The sequence below is a fragment of the Gadus morhua genome, chromosome 8 (assembly GCF_902167405.1).
Source record: "Gadus morhua chromosome 8, gadMor3.0, whole genome shotgun sequence".
NCBI lineage: Eukaryota > Metazoa > Chordata > Actinopteri > Gadiformes > Gadidae > Gadus > Gadus morhua.
Window position 1 is genome coordinate 15,010,683 of NC_044055.1, and position 16,422 is coordinate 15,027,104.

Below are 16,422 nucleotides of genomic sequence, written 5' to 3' on the forward strand. Positions count from 1 at the left end.
ATAATTATTGATATTATACTTATTATTGTTATATATATGTTGTGGATGGAATCTTTATGCCTCTTTGGGTCAGGTAGAGGCATAAAGAAATACAGATGGTGGTTAACGGTTCATTGTGTTAATGAACGAGCTGTAAAGCGTGTTGTGTTATAGTGTCAACGCATGCGTGGGTCATGCATGTATACAGCGTACGTTTGAACATGTGACTGTATCCTGGTCTGTGATTGGGTCCTTCCATGGGGCCAGAGAGTGTGCTTTTAGTGACTCCCTCCCCCCCACCCAACAACCCCCTCCAACTGATTTTTCAATTGCATTTTCGTCAAGCTAGTCATCATCACTGTTGCTTTAAAATCCCTTGTTAAAGCAAGGGATTGGAATAGATGTATAGATTGATTGATGCAAAAGATTCCTTCATGGTCGAAGTACGTTGTAGTGTTGCATTTAGAAGTAGTTAGAGCTACCAACTACCAACATTCAAGATATTTTTCTCATGCCTTCGCCTATTTAAATATTCTGAATGCATTTGTTTGCATTCAGAGACGTGTATGCTAGCTAAAGACACAAGAAGCACCAACTGTTGTGGGTTGGTGTGTTCAAGTGTCAATCTCATAAAAATGGGGACTGAGAATGATGGGCGGGGTTTCCCTCTAACAGAAGAGGAGGGGCTTAAGGCTGATTGGATCTCACAGCTCATAAGCTAACGACAACAGGAAGCAGCCAAGCGTCTCAGAAAGCAATTAGATAGAGAGGAGGAGGAGGGGAGTGAGGGGGGAACCACGAAGGGAGGAAGAGAGGGGGAGGTCTGGGTGGGATTTATTTCAATTTGGCAGAAGCCCTAGTCTCTATCCCCCTTAATGACATGAGGGGGAAGGGGATGACACAGATAGATAGCCAGATAGATAAAGATAAAGACAGACAGAGCGACAGACAAACAGAGGAGGACAGAGAGACGGACTGATGGATAAACAGACAGATAGTTAGACGGAACGATAAATAAATAGATTGACAGACAGACATGAAGGACAGACAGACAGGAAGATGGATAGAAAGCAAAGTGTGCGATGTCACATGACAACACACACTGGAACGTTCAAGCAAAGTGGAAACGAACGAACAACGAAAAACATTCAAGAAAAAGGTTGATTTATGCAAATGATGTGAATGCAACATTTTATAATTACAGACCACTGCTTCATAAATAGGGGCTCTCAGGCTGTTACCCAAAGCCTTTAGCCACGGCTAACAGACTCATAAAACATAAAACACATGATACAAACAGTGCCGTTATGTGTTGTATGGGACATGGTCGGCTTCCCCCCTGATCCACATTACACTCCCCCAGCCCCTTAGCTTTAACGAGCTGCTAATCTAATTTACTTTAATAAACACATTAGTCCTAATGAAGCTGCTGGGCTCTGGGCGGACTGCACATATGGGCCTATTGTTTCACAGCTAGCGCATAATCCATCTACACATATGGAGGTCCGCGGCCCTATGTAACACCCCATATATGTATATATATATGTGTGTGTGTGTGTGTGTGTGTGTGTGTGTGTGTGTGTGTGTGTGTGTGTGTGTTTGTGTGTGTGTGTGTGTGCATGCGTGTGTGTGCTTGCGTGGATGCGTGTCTGTGTTCATTGCATCATTATGTGTGCAGCCACCCTCTCCACCATCCTGAACAGTCAATGTATAAAGTAATTACTAACTTCACCCCACCCCATCTAACAACGGACACGTAATGCGTGTTGACCCCCACACTACACAGACACACACAGACACAGACACACACACACACACACACACACACACACACACACACACACACTTCATTAGCGTCACCTCAGTACTGGTGATGTCACTCAGAGCCAACAGAAGCGAGGGCCCCAGAAGGCCCCCAGGGCCCTCTGCCATGACAGGGGCCACAGAGTTGACCTATATATATTTATATACCCAGATATATATGCATGTATGTGTGTGTGCGTGTATTCATGAGCGCATGGGGCTGGGCTGACCAAGCACATGCACATTGGAGAGGGCAGATGGAGTGATGTAAGAGAGGTGTGCCCATGTTGGTGGGACATGCCCCCCTCCCACTTTATGTGATGACATAGACAACTGTCAATCAATCAATTAGTGATCCGTTTCTAACCCACCTGTCTGTCATTTAACGCCGTTCATCTAGATAGATAGATGGACAGACTCAATATCTATCTCCATCTAGCGCTATTCATATTACACTCTGTTTATCAATTTATTCAGTCCATCCATCTATCTATCGTTCATACATTAATCTATCTATCCATAATCCATCTATCTCTCTTTCTCTAAGAATTCACATCTTTCTTATTTTACATGGTCAGGTTTCGGTCTCCATTATATAATGCCAGATATGTGGATTATTCACGTGTGAATTATCCTGGACATTTTGAGGCCCTCATATAATCCCTCCTTCTTAAAAAATAAACTTGTGTGTGTGTGTTTGGCTGCTGTTACAACTAAAGCCCATGTTGAGTGATTGATAAAGTGCAATTTAATCTATTTTAATCTAAATCCTGCTCTTATGTTTGCGTGGACACACAGTTAACGTGTGAATTGACTGCTTCGTTGGGTACAATATACACAAATGTCGGTTGAAATATTGATCCTTAATCATTGAATATAAAAATATGTTCCATTAAATATATTCACCGTCATTGCCAGTGTCCCTGTTGTCTGTCCACCCGCTGGCAGAGAAAACAAGAAGAGGCTGTGAATTAGAAAACCACTAGCTGTTTTAATTGTTATTTCATCTCCACCTGTCCATAGACTGTAGGCCTACGCATGCGTATGACGGGTTTAACTTGAGGACTGTTGAGGAGCGGAAACTTGTCACCCGGTTAGCATAATTCAGGCTCTCTGTAATGATATAGCAGCCAATATGATCAAATTACCATTTTAATATAGAAAGTCTTTGGAGCGCGTCTCAATGTACACTTATTCCGTCTTCATTAATCCTAATGATTCGATTTTGACCAATTCAAATGCGTTTTTATTCGTTTTATCATGAACCAACCTTTTCCAGCCTCTCGTGGTATAATAGCCATTCTAGTCAATTGTACGATGGTTTGCGATAATCGTAAGTGTTAAGTGTTCGTAAATAAAGATAGAAAAAAATCTAAAATAAGAAATGACAACCGACATTGAAATAAACGTTGTAAACACGACAGTGCTGCCCTCTAGCGGTCCCACCAGCGCAGCGACAACCAATCAATTAAGAATGGATTCCAAAAACTAAAAACGCGCAGGCCTGTTTGAATATGGATATACAACTTAACCCATAAGGATTAATGACAGAATGCAAAATGAAAAAAAAACATAGGCTTCTTTAAAATGTCGGCATATTCGACATTCAATTATTTGATTGAATGTTTGATAAGGAGATAAAGCAAAATAGGATGATGTACCAAAAGTAGGAATTTCCTGAGACTAGTTGAAGCAACAACAATATTCATTTGCAACATAAATGGCTTCAAAATAAACTAAATAAAATACATACATTTTAATATGAATACAATCTTTACCAACCACTTGGCACTTTATATTTAGCAACTGTAATTACAGAATGGGAAAACACAATTTTGAGATGAAGCTACTTGTATTTACAAATTATAACTCTTAAAATATATAATTAATCTTGACCATTGGTGTTCTATTTGGACACAGGATAGTTATTTTACTGAGGTTTTGCTCTGTTTAGGCCCAGAGACCCTCCATGACTCGTAGCTTTAGCTCACATCTAGGCTAGCTCCTGTCTCTCTCCACACATCAATCTACAGACTCCTGTCAGCAGGTTTAACATGGTAGACTTCATTAATGGAAGAGAGAACTGAAGACAGGCCTGAATGCTGCTGAACCCAGACAGAGGAGGGAGGATCTGGGCACAAATAGGAACAATAGCCACCGGCAAAACTGCCATCCATTACCCAGTAAAACTAGCAACGTCAATATTAACCAATTTTGTTGTTTAATTTCCATACGGTTCTTTGCAAAGACCTATTTTAATGTTTGTTATTTTTGTGAAAGAAGAATATAGAGGGTTGTATTGTGGGAAAAATATTATTTGATGAAATGCACCATGACCATACAAGAAAACACATCGTCATCATTCATTTTCCTGATGATTGTGATTATGATTGTGATTTTAAGAAAGATTGGGATTTTGACTATGATCGATGTATTGAGGAATGATTTTGATGAGGAATATGAGTGTGATTCATATCGTCAAATTTATGAGGATGATGCTGTTGCTGCTGCTGATGATGATGATTGTGATGATGATGATGAATATGAGGAGGCTGATGAGAAGGAAGTGTAGTGTCTCTGTCGGCTGTGTGGTTACTGTTCATTGACATCTTTGTTTGATTCCGAACCACTGAGGAAGGTCTCCTTGAATGGGACGTCAACAGGGTCACATGTAAAGTATATTATTATTATTAGTTAAATATTTTTTTTCATTATTTCAAATCAGTGTGTGTGTGTGTGTGTGTGTGTGTGTGTGTGTGTGTGTGTGTGTGTGTGTGTGTGTGTGTGTGTGTGTGTGTGTGTGTGTGTGTGTGTGTGTGAGACTAACAGTGCAGTTGCAGATGTCTTTGAGGGAGGTGGCCCTCACGGCTGCCTCAACGTAGGGCTGGGTGAGGAAGCTGTAGGGTAGCACAATGTGGAAGGTCAAGAGACCACACCTGTGCATAGGGGGAGGGAGTGAGAGAGAGAGAGAAATACATTTGATTGTGGTCTGACAGCAAAGCTAAATAGCGAAATGTATTGACTACAATATAGAAAATGTACTTTGAAATGTAAATTGAAATGGATTTTATTTTTCTAATCAATTGGCACTTTCCTTTTGACCTATTGTACACCTTCCCCTTCCTGTTTACCTTAGGTACACCAGGAAGTCATTGCCCATCAACTTTCTGTTTACGTGTCATACACCAGGAAGTCATGACGCGTCCACGTCCTGTTTACCTGATGTACACCAGGAAGTCATGACGCCTCCACCTCCTCTTTACCTGTCATACACAAGGAAGTCGTCTTTGTCTCCGTCGAGGATCTCCCAGACGTCGTCCTGTAAAGGGCCCTGCTGGTAGACGGGGACGTTAGGGGGGGCCCTCCTCTTCAGCTCCCAGTACATGGCCCGGGACTGGAACTCGCGCTCGTTCACGATCATGAACGCCACGTCGGTCAGGTTGCTGCGGCTCAGCTTTTCACGCAGGTGTCCAATCCTCAAGAAGAGTCACAATAATAGTCAAAGAGGAATTTGCCTAATAAGCTGTTTTTGTGATTTCACAAAGCAATAACGCAGGGGGCTTTGTTTAACAATAGGTTTCGAAACGTTTGATAAAAATACAAAGCCCTAGAAATGCATCACATCATTCATGATCTCAGCTTACTTGGACGCCTGTGTGAGACAGAACTGTCAGCTGGCCTTCAGCAGCGCCACAACAACTACATTTCCCAGCAGCTCTGGCATGGGTGCTATTCCTCCCACCTCCCAATGGGGGGCAGGCTTGCAGATTCTGGAAGGGTCGCTGTCCCCTTCCACCAAAAGGACTGCTGCGGCCCACAGTAGACCAGGCAGACTGGCTCCCAGCCACAGGGGCAGGAGACACCTCATCCTTTCTGCGCAGGACACTAGAATAGGCTGCTGAGCACCAACAGGGCCAAAGTTAAACATGTGTTATGCACAGGGCATTAGGAGCAGGAAGGGTTTAGAGCGCGTCCAGATTGAGGGGGGTGGTACTGAACCTAGGACCTTTGAGCTTCTATCATGGATAGGTAAGGTAACCCTAAATACTGTATATACATCTGTCAATCTCTTTCTCTGTTGCCATCATCCATGGATCAATGACTACATCAGTGGCTAGTTTAACCGATTGCGAAAACCATAAAATAACTAAGTTTAACCCCTGAATGAGACACAGCTTGCTGTAGTTAACCGAGTGGCTTTGACAGTGTCTGGAGGCTAATACACAACAGAAACACAACACAATCACACGTGATTCTAGGGGCCCTCCTCCTGGCTTCCAGCCTAAATCCATCAGCTTGCCAGCAGGAACACACAATCAGCAAGCAGGCAGAGCTTTAGCCTGGCTGCCTGGGCTGATTCCGTCTGATGCGGAACTAATTAAAAAGTAAAACCACCATTGTCTTTGCCCTCCCGTGTGGAACGCGGCCCAGACATGAACCAGTTAGAGGTGGAACAACGAACGGAAAGACAGACAGACGGCAGGATGGATTAAGAATCTAAGGAGTGGGTGGAGGTGTGGGAGAGAGGGCCGAAAGACGATTTGCAGATAAATGTTGAGAAAGATTATGAAATGATATGAACAAATAACAGCACATATGTTGAATACTCAAACAAACTTCACATGAACCACTGACCAAATGTTTCCTGACCCGCTAAAGTTCACACATTCATTTGACACACAAAGCAAATCTTGCGACCCTTTCTCTCTCTACAGATAGCAAATAGACAATTAATTTATAGATATATTCAGATATTCATAATTCAAGGTTTTTAGAGTTTTTAAATCAATCCCAGCGTGATCCCTGAGAAAACACCACGTGTATGTAGTATGAGAATATTTTCTCCTTCAATGCAGTTACAGGCGAAGAATTGGATCAAACCTGAATAGAACAATAATAACTCTTACTGTATGTGTATTGAAACAGATTCTCACTGACCTGTGTGTTGTGTCTCCTGCTCTGTCACCAATAAACACGGGCGGGACCACTGGTTGGTTTTAAGCCCTTTTCGGGGTGTGTGGAGGCGGGGGGGGGGCTGAAAGAGGGAGAGCGGGAGAGAGGGGGAGAGAGAAAGAGATGATTAAGCAGACAGCAAACAGACAGACAGCAGTGAATTTGTCCAACATTATTGTATTCTGGACATCCCAACAACCTACATAGATAAAATGCTATTAACAATCCCAAATATTGCACAATTAAGTACGGTTTTACGTTGTTTTTTAATTCTGACCAGGTCCACATCGCCATTTTGCCTGTGTGTTTTGGATGAATGCTGTGGTGTCAAACGTTTTTGTTTGACCTTTGACTCAATTGTAAAGCTCTGTTTGAGCAGAGAGAGATGATAACCACTCCATCAGCGTTCTCCCCTGTTGATACTGTTTAACATTCAGTACATCCAGCAAGCCAGGCGTTGGACAAGCCCAGCAGTAAGGCACAGGACCTAGTTAGATAGGAAATCTTTAAGGACCTTGGCTAGAGCCAGGACCCCTGTCACAATCAGGTCCCCCTACACACACACACACACACACACACACAGGCACACAAACATTTAAAATATTGACCCTATTCTGGTGCAATGTTTGTCCTACTGCAAACAACATGAACTGATCGTTTGTGTAAGAGTAGGCGTGATAACAAGACAAACATACACTGTGAACCATCTTTGATGATAGTGCCAATCAGTGTGTGTGCCACACAAACACTAAAGGGGTTGAGGGTTGACGACATGCAATGCCAGGCCGGATGCCCAGCGGTCATTGTTCCAAATACCTGGTTTGTTTATGTCGATCAACTTCTAGTTTTAATTATTTTTCAGCAAGCAAGACGCTTCATTTGTATACATTAAGGTAAGGTCAATAAACTCACTGAAAAATCATTATTGGATTTTTTAAAATGTATTTATTGAAATTAACCAGTGACCGAATCTTTCAAACACACACAACCTCGTTACTCATATAAACCCCTAGAATCTCTGTAGATTGAACCACAAACCACTCAATCTTCATTCATCCAAGCTTGAATTTGTACTCAAATTCAAACGGTATCATTACAATCATTGAACATCTTTGATACTGATCACAATTCATCTCAAAATCCATCAAACACACATTCTTATGTGATAGCAATGTATTGTTGATCTAGTTGGTGATTCAAGCATAAGCAAACACCAACACCAGAGTGGGTACAAAGTCTTGAAATGAGTGAGAGAAAGCATTTGCAACTGCTTGAAATGGCTGATTACCCCCAGGTAAGTACATTGATGTCCTTGTATTGCAAAATTTGAGCCCCACAGAAAATTGAAACCAGTGTTTCGGAAGTCAAAGGATACATTACGATACAGATTGCAATACAGTTCTTTCAGCTTTCTTTCAAAATAATCGTATTTTCATATTTTGTCAGCAAAGCTTGCCAGATGATTAAAACTATATTACTCAACAATGTTAGGTAAGAAGCCAAAAAAAACAAATGTGTCCCCAACATCACTGTTTGCCCAGTGAAACATTCACCACGTCTCCAACCTAACATCATCTCAGTCTCAGCAGTGACAACAACACGCCTTTGTGCAAATTAGACATGTAAACAAGCCCCGCCTCCAACCGGAGGAACCTCCATAGCGTACTGGGAGGTTCAAGGTACAAGTGTGTTCTCAGCAGCAGCAGGCTCAGCTCCTCGCCCCCTCTTAGCTCAGCCTTCCTTCTGATGGCAGTCGGCCCGGCCCATAGGCTATAGTCAGCTTCATAGTGCTAGTGTCCCACGCGTTCATTCAACAGCAACAATGGCAAGCATGGCGCGGAGGAGCCATTCAGAACATGTTCACCTCCTGTCCAGGTTAGCGTAGTAGTTAGGGAGGCATGAGGCCAAGCAGCCCATCATCCTCAGCACCAAGCAGACCTGTCAGTCTGACGTAGAATCATGCCGAGGCCGGGACGGGCCTGAACAACAGGTTTGAAGCCTTACGTCATGTAAAGCCGAGAGTTTGCACTGTGACTCCTCAGCAAAACCCCTGTGTTCCGCTCTGCGTCTGAGAATCGAGGAACAACAAGGAGGCCTTCTCATCCTTTTTTAGCACCCGACACCGCAATAGTCTCTGAGCCGGTGCCTCTCTCAGGACAACACCCCTATGAGCTGGTCCACCACCCCGTCGTCATCCTCCTCTTCCTCCTCCCCGACCCCTCCCACCCCCGTGGGGCTGTAGGCCGAGGGCGGGGGCATCAGGCCCAGGCCCAGCTCCGCCAGCTCCTCGCAGCTGAGGTGCGTCGTCACGGTGATCTTGGTCTCCAGGCGGTTGCAGAGCGTGCGGTAGGAGGGCAGCGGGTAGCCCGTCTCCCGCAGGTACTCGTAGCCCTTGTTGCCCACGGCGCGCCGCAGCTTGCCCGCCTTGGCGACCGTCTCCGGGGACCAGACGGCGCGGCGGGAGCGCTTGCTGAGCGACAGCGCGCGCACCTGGTCCTCGTACAGGAAGCCCTGCAGGCCCCGCTCCATGCGGTCCAGACGGAACAGCCGCTTCTTCATCTCGTCCAGCTGAGGGGAGGGAGGAGGGGGACAAGGTGAACAGGCATCGTCTTTAGGACGGGGAAGAGAGACAGAGAGGGAGTAGGAAGACCTGAGGGAGGACTTTAAGGGGAGCGAGAAGGGAAGGTGGAGAAGGCGAAGGGGAGTGGGGAAGAGGCAAACAAACCAGGGGGGGCAGTAGGGGGAAAGACTGAAGGGGGGGAGATAGAGAAAAGAGGGAGGGAGAGAGATATGGAAAGGGAGACGGGAGGTAGAGAAACGACGCACCTCCTTCCGCAGCCGGGCCGAGGTGTGCGTCTCCTGCTCCAGTCGCCTCCTGAGGAGCAGACACTGTTTGCAGTGGTGCGCCTCGCTGTGCCCCTCCGCCTCCTCCTCCTCCATCATCATCAGCATCCCGGGGAGAGGGGTGTGTCTGGCGTAGCCGTGCTCCTCAAAACCCAGCTCTCTCTCCACTGGAGCCCCAGAGCATGAACAGAGTGGGAACAACAACAGAACCATTTCAATCGACGTCTCATGTGGTTAGAAACATTTAGGACGTTTTGGGTCGACATTGAACGCTATGTTGGACGCTATGTTCCAAACAATGACACAAACACAGCGGTGCACGGCACTCTTAGAGGTTAGGCCAGAGAACGATGGTGGAACCGCTGGTTGCGTCACACAGCACTAATGAGTTGGCTGACCTGGTTCTGGCTTGAGAGGAAGCAGGAAGTGAGGTTGTGTGATTGCAGGGTAGGGGGGCTCCTGGAGGCCGAAGAGAGTAGGGATAGCGTTGGGTCTTAACTTCCTGCCACCGGCAGGAGATCTCGCAACCTCCTCGAACTGGCTCGGCTCAAAATGGTCCTGAGGAGAAATGGAATTCATGAGGTGTTGTGAAGTGGCTAGGGCGTCCACAGCTGATCTCTGAGCAGGACGGCTAATCGCAAGCTGCTCCTTAAGGACATGTAGTTATATTCACTAGAAACACATTGGATAAAAGTGTCTGCTTAATACAAGTATATATTCTTACCCTGACTAAAACGTTTGGTATCCATCTAGCAAAGGGCCGGTGGACCCTACATATCACAGAGAAGATGTGAAACTATTCCTGTTTGATGGCTTTTGATTGCCAGTACACAGATGATCATGATGGAGAACCGTCCGCTCACAACTTCCAGTTGTGATGATTGCAAAATGCAATCATTTCAGGACTTGACATCCACAACACATGGACGGGATGTAAACATTCAATGGGATTGTAGCTACATAACGCGTCATTCATTGCGACCCTCCCCCGTTTATGGCCCATGGCCTGCCTCAATCTTGAATGATGGTGATGTCATTGTGATTAAATGAATGTCTTCCCCTCTGTAGGTGCATATCATTATTCGACATGATATATACAGTGGTCCCTCCTACCTGACACAGTCTGGAGTGAGGCGGCGGCTCGAAGTCTCGTCGGCAGTTCACGGCCCAGATCCTCCTGCGCTCCGCATCCTTCGGGAACCTGAACAGCTGCTTCCCAATGGTGGTGGAGTTGGAACAGTTCGGAGCCGAGCAGCCGCCCATGGTGGAGCCAGATCCAGGTCCAATGCTCTGGGTCTGCTCAATACAGAGCCAGAACCAGGTCCAAGGCTCTGGGTCTGCTCAAAACAGAACCAGGTCCAAGGCGCTGGTCAATACAGAGCCAGATCCAGGTCCAAGGCTCTAGTCAATACAGAGCCAGAACCAGGTAAGGCCCTGGGCTGGTCAACACAGAGCCAGAACCAGGTAAGGCTCTGGGTCTGGTCAACACAGCTGGGCTCAGTCTCTGAGCCAGTGTGTCAAGTTACTTTCAAGGGATAACAAGACGCACTATGTTGATGGCGTGAAATGCCAGCTTCGGTTAAACAAACGACCTTGAGTTAACATATTTTAAAAGTTGTTAAAAGCCTGTCGTTTGAGATTATTAGGGAGGAAAAGATATGCTACTGACTTTGTTTGAGCCAAAATGGCGCACTCGTCCTCGACGGTTGGTTCTTAGTGACGTAGGGCATATGAATCGTCCATGTAAGCGCCTGTGTCAAAACTGTATTTCAAAAATAGAGAAATATATGACTATCGTTAATATGAATTAAAAAAAGAATATATATATTTATTATAAGACAGAATTTATGAATACATAGTTTAAAAAATAGATAATTCAGCCTATAAATAGTTATTTAACGTTTAGGATTTATGCCCGCTGCTTTCGGTTTCTAGCCACAGGACCCCGGAAAGCACGCTGCAGTGTTTACAGTTGCATGCTGCACTGTTAGGATTGAAGATAAGTAAGAAATTAAGGCTATTATTAAGATAATTACATTTATGAGTCCTCAGCCGGCCACCGATATCTTATGACTCTTTACCACAGAGATCATCACTGACCAACTCGTTTTTAATGTACTAATATTACTTACGTTTTAAGGTTGGCTCCACTGACTGCCTCATGTATTTTGGTGTGAAAAGTTCATAATAATAATACTTCTCCAATTGAAATTTACTTTAGAATTAGCAGCAAAGAGTTCCAAGGGCACCCATGGCGTCCGCGATGGTAGTTCCAGTCATCGATGTTCAGAATGATAATTTTAAAGAGCTGTGGCCTGCTATGGTGCTTGCCATCAAAACATCTTCCTTCATCGCCATCGATACAGTAAGTGGTGCCGATGTCAACCAAAGATACCTCTGTTAAAACTGCCTCTTTAAAATCCTATCCTTAGCTTTACAAGACTAATAATTGGTTGTGCACACATTTCACCGTTAGATTTTATTCTACAGATATTAGACTACATTGCAGAGTTGTAAATAACTCAAATCAAGCCATATATATATATATATATATATATATATATATATATATATATATATATATATATATATATCGGTCTGCTTTTTCTTTCAGGAGCTGAGTGGTCTCGGAAATAGAAAAGCACTGCTGGCCGAGTGAGTTTCCCTTTGCTCTTGTGTAGACCCTTTACAAAGTCCAACAATTAAGTGAGTGATCAAGGCACTGAACATTACCTTAAACTTGCATTTCTTCTCGTTGTGGTGTTTTACAGAAGCATCGAGGACCGCTACAAGGCCATATGTCACGCGGCCCGCTCTCGATCCATCCTCTCCCTGGGTATCGCCTGCTACAAGAAGCTCGACGGCAAGGTACAAACCTAGAGACTCATGCACACACACACAGATAAAGAGTGGCAAACACACTTCTAGGTGTCTTGTGGTTTTTACTTGCCTGTCTTTTACAGTCTATTCAATATCCATCTCAAGTAATTATACATTTATGACGTTTTCAGTTGAATATCCTCGTTGGACACTTTGTCCCAAACAATGACACAAACACAGCAGTGCACGGCACTCTTAGAGTTAGAGTTTAGGCCAGAGAACGATGGTGAACTGCTGGTTGTTTCACACAGCGCTAATGATTTGGCTGACTTGGTTCTGGCTCGAGAGGAAGTGATGTCATGTGATGGCGGGGTAGGCGGGCTCCTTGTGATGTTTACTAACCTGTCTTTACCGGTCAGGAAGCTTATAGCTTCATGCTAACTACCCCAAAAGTATTCTAGTTAGTTTATCAATCCCTAATAACCAGTTAACCACTATGAGTGATTGATTAATGTCACGTTTAAATAATAAATCTCACATTTCCTGCTCTCTTGAGGAAGCTATTGAGACAGCAATTCAACATCATAACATATATTACTGCTTCAGCGAGAATTGACCACCCTTAACAAAACAATCAATACAAAACATTCCCATCAATACAATCTCCTTCCGTAGGCATCTTGACATGAATGAAGATGGATCAGGTATCGACGCCTGCTGTTATTCTTGTGATCCACCCTCTTAACACCTGCTGGTTTCCCCGGTCAGCCCGCAGACTCGTACCTGGTGCAGGTGTACAACCTGACGCTGCTCTGCTCGGAGGAGTACATGATCGAACCCCAGTCGGTCCGCTTCCTCGTGCAGCACGGCTTCGACTTCAACAAGCAGTACGCCCAGGGAGTCCCCTACTGCAAGGGCAACAACAAGGTGGGCTCACAGGCAGACACACACTCACACACTCACGCACACACACACACACGCACACACACACACACACACGCCCGTGCGCGCGCGCGCCCTCGCTCGCATTCAGTCTCTATAAACCAACAAACAAACTGAAATGCAAGTTAGGACATTGTTTCAAGATACCTGAACTATTTGAGCAAACCATTGAGCTCTAATATATCCCTCTGTGTCTCTCTCTCTGTCCTCAGGGCGGGGCAGACAACCACGGGGTCAGCGTGAGGTCGTTGTTTACTGAGCTGCTCCGAGCCAGGAGACCCCTGGTGCTCCACAATGGACTCATAGACATGGCCTTCCTCTACCAGGTAATGTCTCTCTACCTCTCCTGTCCTCATTGGCCCTCCTCTGCAGTTCAGCACCGTAGCACCATCATATTACTGGGCTCCGGAGTAGTGGGTAGGACGGTTGCTTTGGGTCGATCATTGCGCATCAGTCTGGCGATGTCCGGCTACATGTCTGCAGTCTTCCAAACATAATGTTACATTGTGTGTCTGTGTGTGTCTGTGTGTGTCTGTGTGTGTGTATGTGTGCGTGTGTGTGTGTGCAGTGCTTCTACTCCCACCTCCCCGAGCGTCTCACCACCTTCACGGCTGACCTGTCTGAGATGTTCCCCGCCGGCATCTACGACACCAAATACGCCTCAGAGTTTGAGCTGCGCCAAACCGCCTCCTACCTGGAGTACGCCTACAAGAAGTGGTGGGTGCTGCTGCATGTGTTTGGTTGACTCGCGGTCGACTATTGATTGTATTATGTTGTGGTGTTTGCCGACCTTGGTTTCTTGTCATGTGATGGCGGGGGGGGGGGGGGGGGGGGGGGTAGTCTAGTGGTGAGTATGTTTGATGCCCAGCTGGAAGGTTACATGTAGACACCGTTAAGCCTTAACCTCTACTTGCTCCCTATAAGCAAACATCTGAAGTCACTCTTTGTCGACTGACTAAAAAAATTGTACCGATAGTCAAATTCCACCTAAAATAATCTTCTGGGGAGGAAAGTGCTTGCTACTGAGGGTTACAGTCATCCACCAATGGGAAAGCTTAATGTCAGAGAAATATTTCTGGAATTTGTGTAATATAGCCGCAGACGAAAAGGGACCTCTCTCTCCTGTAACTTTCTTGCCTCCGATCTACCTCTTCCTCACACCCTCGTTCCATCTCCCCCTCTCTCTCTCAGTAAACTGGACAACAGCCGGGGTGTGGAGGCTGGGGGCCCGGGGCCCCATCTGCTGATAGAGTTCTGTCATTACGGCGGCCACATGTCCAGCTATGTGGACTACAGAGTGTGTCCTGCCGTGGCCCCGTCCCCCGGACAGCAGGAGGTCTGCCAGCGCTTCTCTGTGAGTAGACACACGACTCTGCCTCTGTCTCTTTTACTACTCACTGCTTTTTCTCCTGTTCTATGCTTTGGAGCGTGGATGCAGATAGAAACCTAGAGAATACAAAGTAGCCATTTGGTAAAGAAGTTAGAAAATGAGGGAATATTATGCAGATTGTGGCGGGGTCTATTTGTAGGTCGTCGTAGTAAACATGAGCGTTCACATGCAGGCGTTCGGCTGGTGCCCCGCCGGGAGCGAATGCACCTCCTCCCACGACACGGACCTGATCATCCTGCAGGACGAGAAGCTGGGGATGGACAAGAAGTCCAAGAGGAAGAGGAAGAGGGACAGGAGGGACAAGAGGAAGGGAGGAGCAGAAGGAGGAGGTGCAGAGGAGGAGCGAAAGGAGGAGCAGGAGGAGGACGAGGACGAGGAGCTGAGGGCGAGCAAGATCGCCCACTTGGAACTGGACCCGGCCGACAGACCCTCTCAGGACGGGTCCATCGGGGACCCGGTAGCACGCACGGAGCCCCCTCCTGCGGAACTCACCGGAAACGGCTCGTGTAAGCTCCCTGACGACATCACAGACAAGGCCACGCCCGCCGTCGCCGAGCTGAAGAAAGAGAGTGTTACCGACGATGAGGCGAAGGCGGCGGCGGCGGCGGAGGCCAGCAGGAAGAGACTGGAGGGGGGCACGCACCGCGCCGGGTTCGACGCCTTCATGACGGCCTACATCTTCGCCTACGCCTGCGCCCTGGACGCCAGAGAGGACGGGAAGAAGAAGACGGAGGAGGAGAAGGACCGGGTTCTGCCCACCTGCTACAACAAAGTGTATCTGAGCGGGAAGGCCGCGCCCCTCCACATCGTGAAGAGCTCCTTCTCCAAGTCGTCCAAGGCCCACACCCTGAAGATGGAGCTGGTGTGGGGCAAGAGCCTGGCCAGCACCCTGCTGGAGGCCGGGCCGCAGCAGCAGAAGGACGGGGAGTAGCTGTGGGTCACACCAGAGACGGCTTGGGTTGAGAGGAGCCTTTCTGCTTCAGCGGGGAGGATGGTAGGGTCAACACAGATGTGTTGATCATATAAATGAATGGGATTTAGGACCAATCCCATTTCTACCCCTTCCCCCTCCCCCTTGTTTTGAAGGGGTAAGGGGTAAGGGGTAAGGGGTAGAAATGGGATTGGGCCTAAGTTCCCAATCCCATTTCTACCTCTTACGCCTTCCCCTTACGCCCATCCCCTTACCCCTTCAAAACAAGGGGTACGGGTAAGGGGTAAGGGGTAGAAATGGGATTAGACCTTAATGTTTGGTCTGTTCATTTAGGGGTCTGCTCCTTTGTTCTCTTGGGAGTGATGCACCGGTCGACGGTAGCAGAACCTGTACAGGGCGTTTTGTATCAAAGTCTTTGCTACGAGAATCTAAAAGCCGATTAGAACCGCTACACAATTCTTTCCAGTCTGATTTTTTTGTGTTTGAAATCTCCAATGTTTTGTATCTTAATATTTAGTGCGGCAACTTCATATTGCCGTTTCCTGTTATTTTATTTAGGAGAGAGTAATTACATTATTACAGATTTTCTCTGCATCAGGTTTATCATTTCAGAGAACATTCTTTACATGCTAAGCCTTTTTTAATGTCAACAGGAAACATCACGATATAAATGTTATTCAACCTCATTTTGGTCTTTTGCCTCAGTTTGTCCAAATGATGGACTTAAATAATAAACAGTCTGCCCTTTGTTGTTCTAAGT

The 16,422-nt window shown here is 46.2% G+C and overlaps 3 protein-coding genes across 5 annotated transcripts; 1 reads left to right on the plus strand and 2 right to left on the minus strand.

Annotated features, from left to right (window-relative positions):
- Positions 1-2,916: 2,916 nt before the first annotated feature.
- On the minus strand, positions 2,917-6,806 carry selenop2 (selenoprotein P2). Of its 2 annotated transcripts, none has more exons than XM_030364183.1 (5): positions 6,721-6,806; positions 5,427-5,677; positions 5,046-5,258; positions 4,610-4,718; positions 2,917-4,425 (listed from the first exon to the last, which is right to left on the minus strand). In XM_030364183.1, exons 2-5 carry the CDS (start codon positions 5,648-5,650, stop codon positions 4,375-4,377), a joined length of 597 nt encoding a protein of 198 aa, XP_030220043.1. In that variant the 5' UTR covers positions 5,651-5,677; positions 6,721-6,806; the 3' UTR covers positions 2,917-4,374. The 2 variants fall into 2 exon arrangements, with proteins under 2 accessions (XP_030220043.1, XP_030220042.1); XM_030364182.1 differs by having other exon boundaries at positions 5,427-5,680; positions 6,721-6,794.
- Positions 6,807-7,648: 842 nt separating this feature from the next.
- si:ch73-382f3.1 (THAP and Tnp_P_element domain-containing protein) lies at positions 7,649-12,356 on the minus strand. The gene is made up of 6 exons (XM_030364180.1): positions 12,313-12,356; positions 11,249-11,341; positions 10,693-10,916; positions 9,978-10,137; positions 9,562-9,746; positions 7,649-9,303 (listed from the first exon to the last, which is right to left on the minus strand). Exons 2-6 carry the CDS (start codon positions 11,307-11,309, stop codon positions 8,887-8,889), a joined length of 1,047 nt encoding a protein of 348 aa, XP_030220040.1. The 5' UTR covers positions 11,310-11,341; positions 12,313-12,356; the 3' UTR covers positions 7,649-8,886.
- On the plus strand, positions 11,339-16,348 carry toe1 (target of EGR1, exonuclease). 2 transcript variants are annotated; one of them, XM_030364178.1, is made up of 10 exons: positions 11,339-11,582; positions 11,791-11,944; positions 12,194-12,234; positions 12,351-12,447; positions 13,168-13,326; positions 13,554-13,667; positions 13,910-14,058; positions 14,533-14,695; positions 14,904-15,856; positions 15,969-16,348. In XM_030364178.1, the coding sequence occupies exons 2-9, from the start codon at positions 11,831-11,833 to the stop codon at positions 15,660-15,662; spliced, it is 1,596 nt and encodes a 531-aa protein (XP_030220038.1). In that variant the 5' UTR covers positions 11,339-11,582; positions 11,791-11,830; the 3' UTR covers positions 15,663-15,856; positions 15,969-16,348. The 2 variants fall into 2 exon arrangements, with proteins under 2 accessions (XP_030220038.1, XP_030220039.1); XM_030364179.1 differs by having other exon boundaries at positions 11,801-11,944.
- The last annotated feature ends 74 nt before the right edge of the window (positions 16,349-16,422 follow it).

Coding starts and splice junctions, on each gene's coding strand:
- si:ch73-382f3.1 (XM_030364180.1), bottom strand. CDS start 11,309: ATGCCCTACGTCACTAAGAACCAACCGTCGAGGACGAGTGCGCCATTT. Junction 10,917..11,248: donor GCCATTTTGGCTCAAACAAA/GTCAGTAGCATA, acceptor TGTTTTGAGCAG/ACCCAGAGCCTTGGACCTGG. Junction 10,138..10,692: donor CTCACTCCAGACTGTGTCAG/GTAGGAGGGACC, acceptor ATTTCTCCTCAG/GACCATTTTGAGCCGAGCCA.
- toe1 (XM_030364178.1), top strand. CDS start 11,831: ATGGCGTCCGCGATGGTAGTTCCAGTCATCGATGTTCAGAATGATAAT. Junction 11,945..12,193: donor CCTTCATCGCCATCGATACA/GTAAGTGGTGCC, acceptor TTTTTCTTTCAG/GAGCTGAGTGGTCTCGGAAA. Junction 12,448..13,167: donor ACAAGAAGCTCGACGGCAAG/GTACAAACCTAG, acceptor TTCCCCGGTCAG/CCCGCAGACTCGTACCTGGT.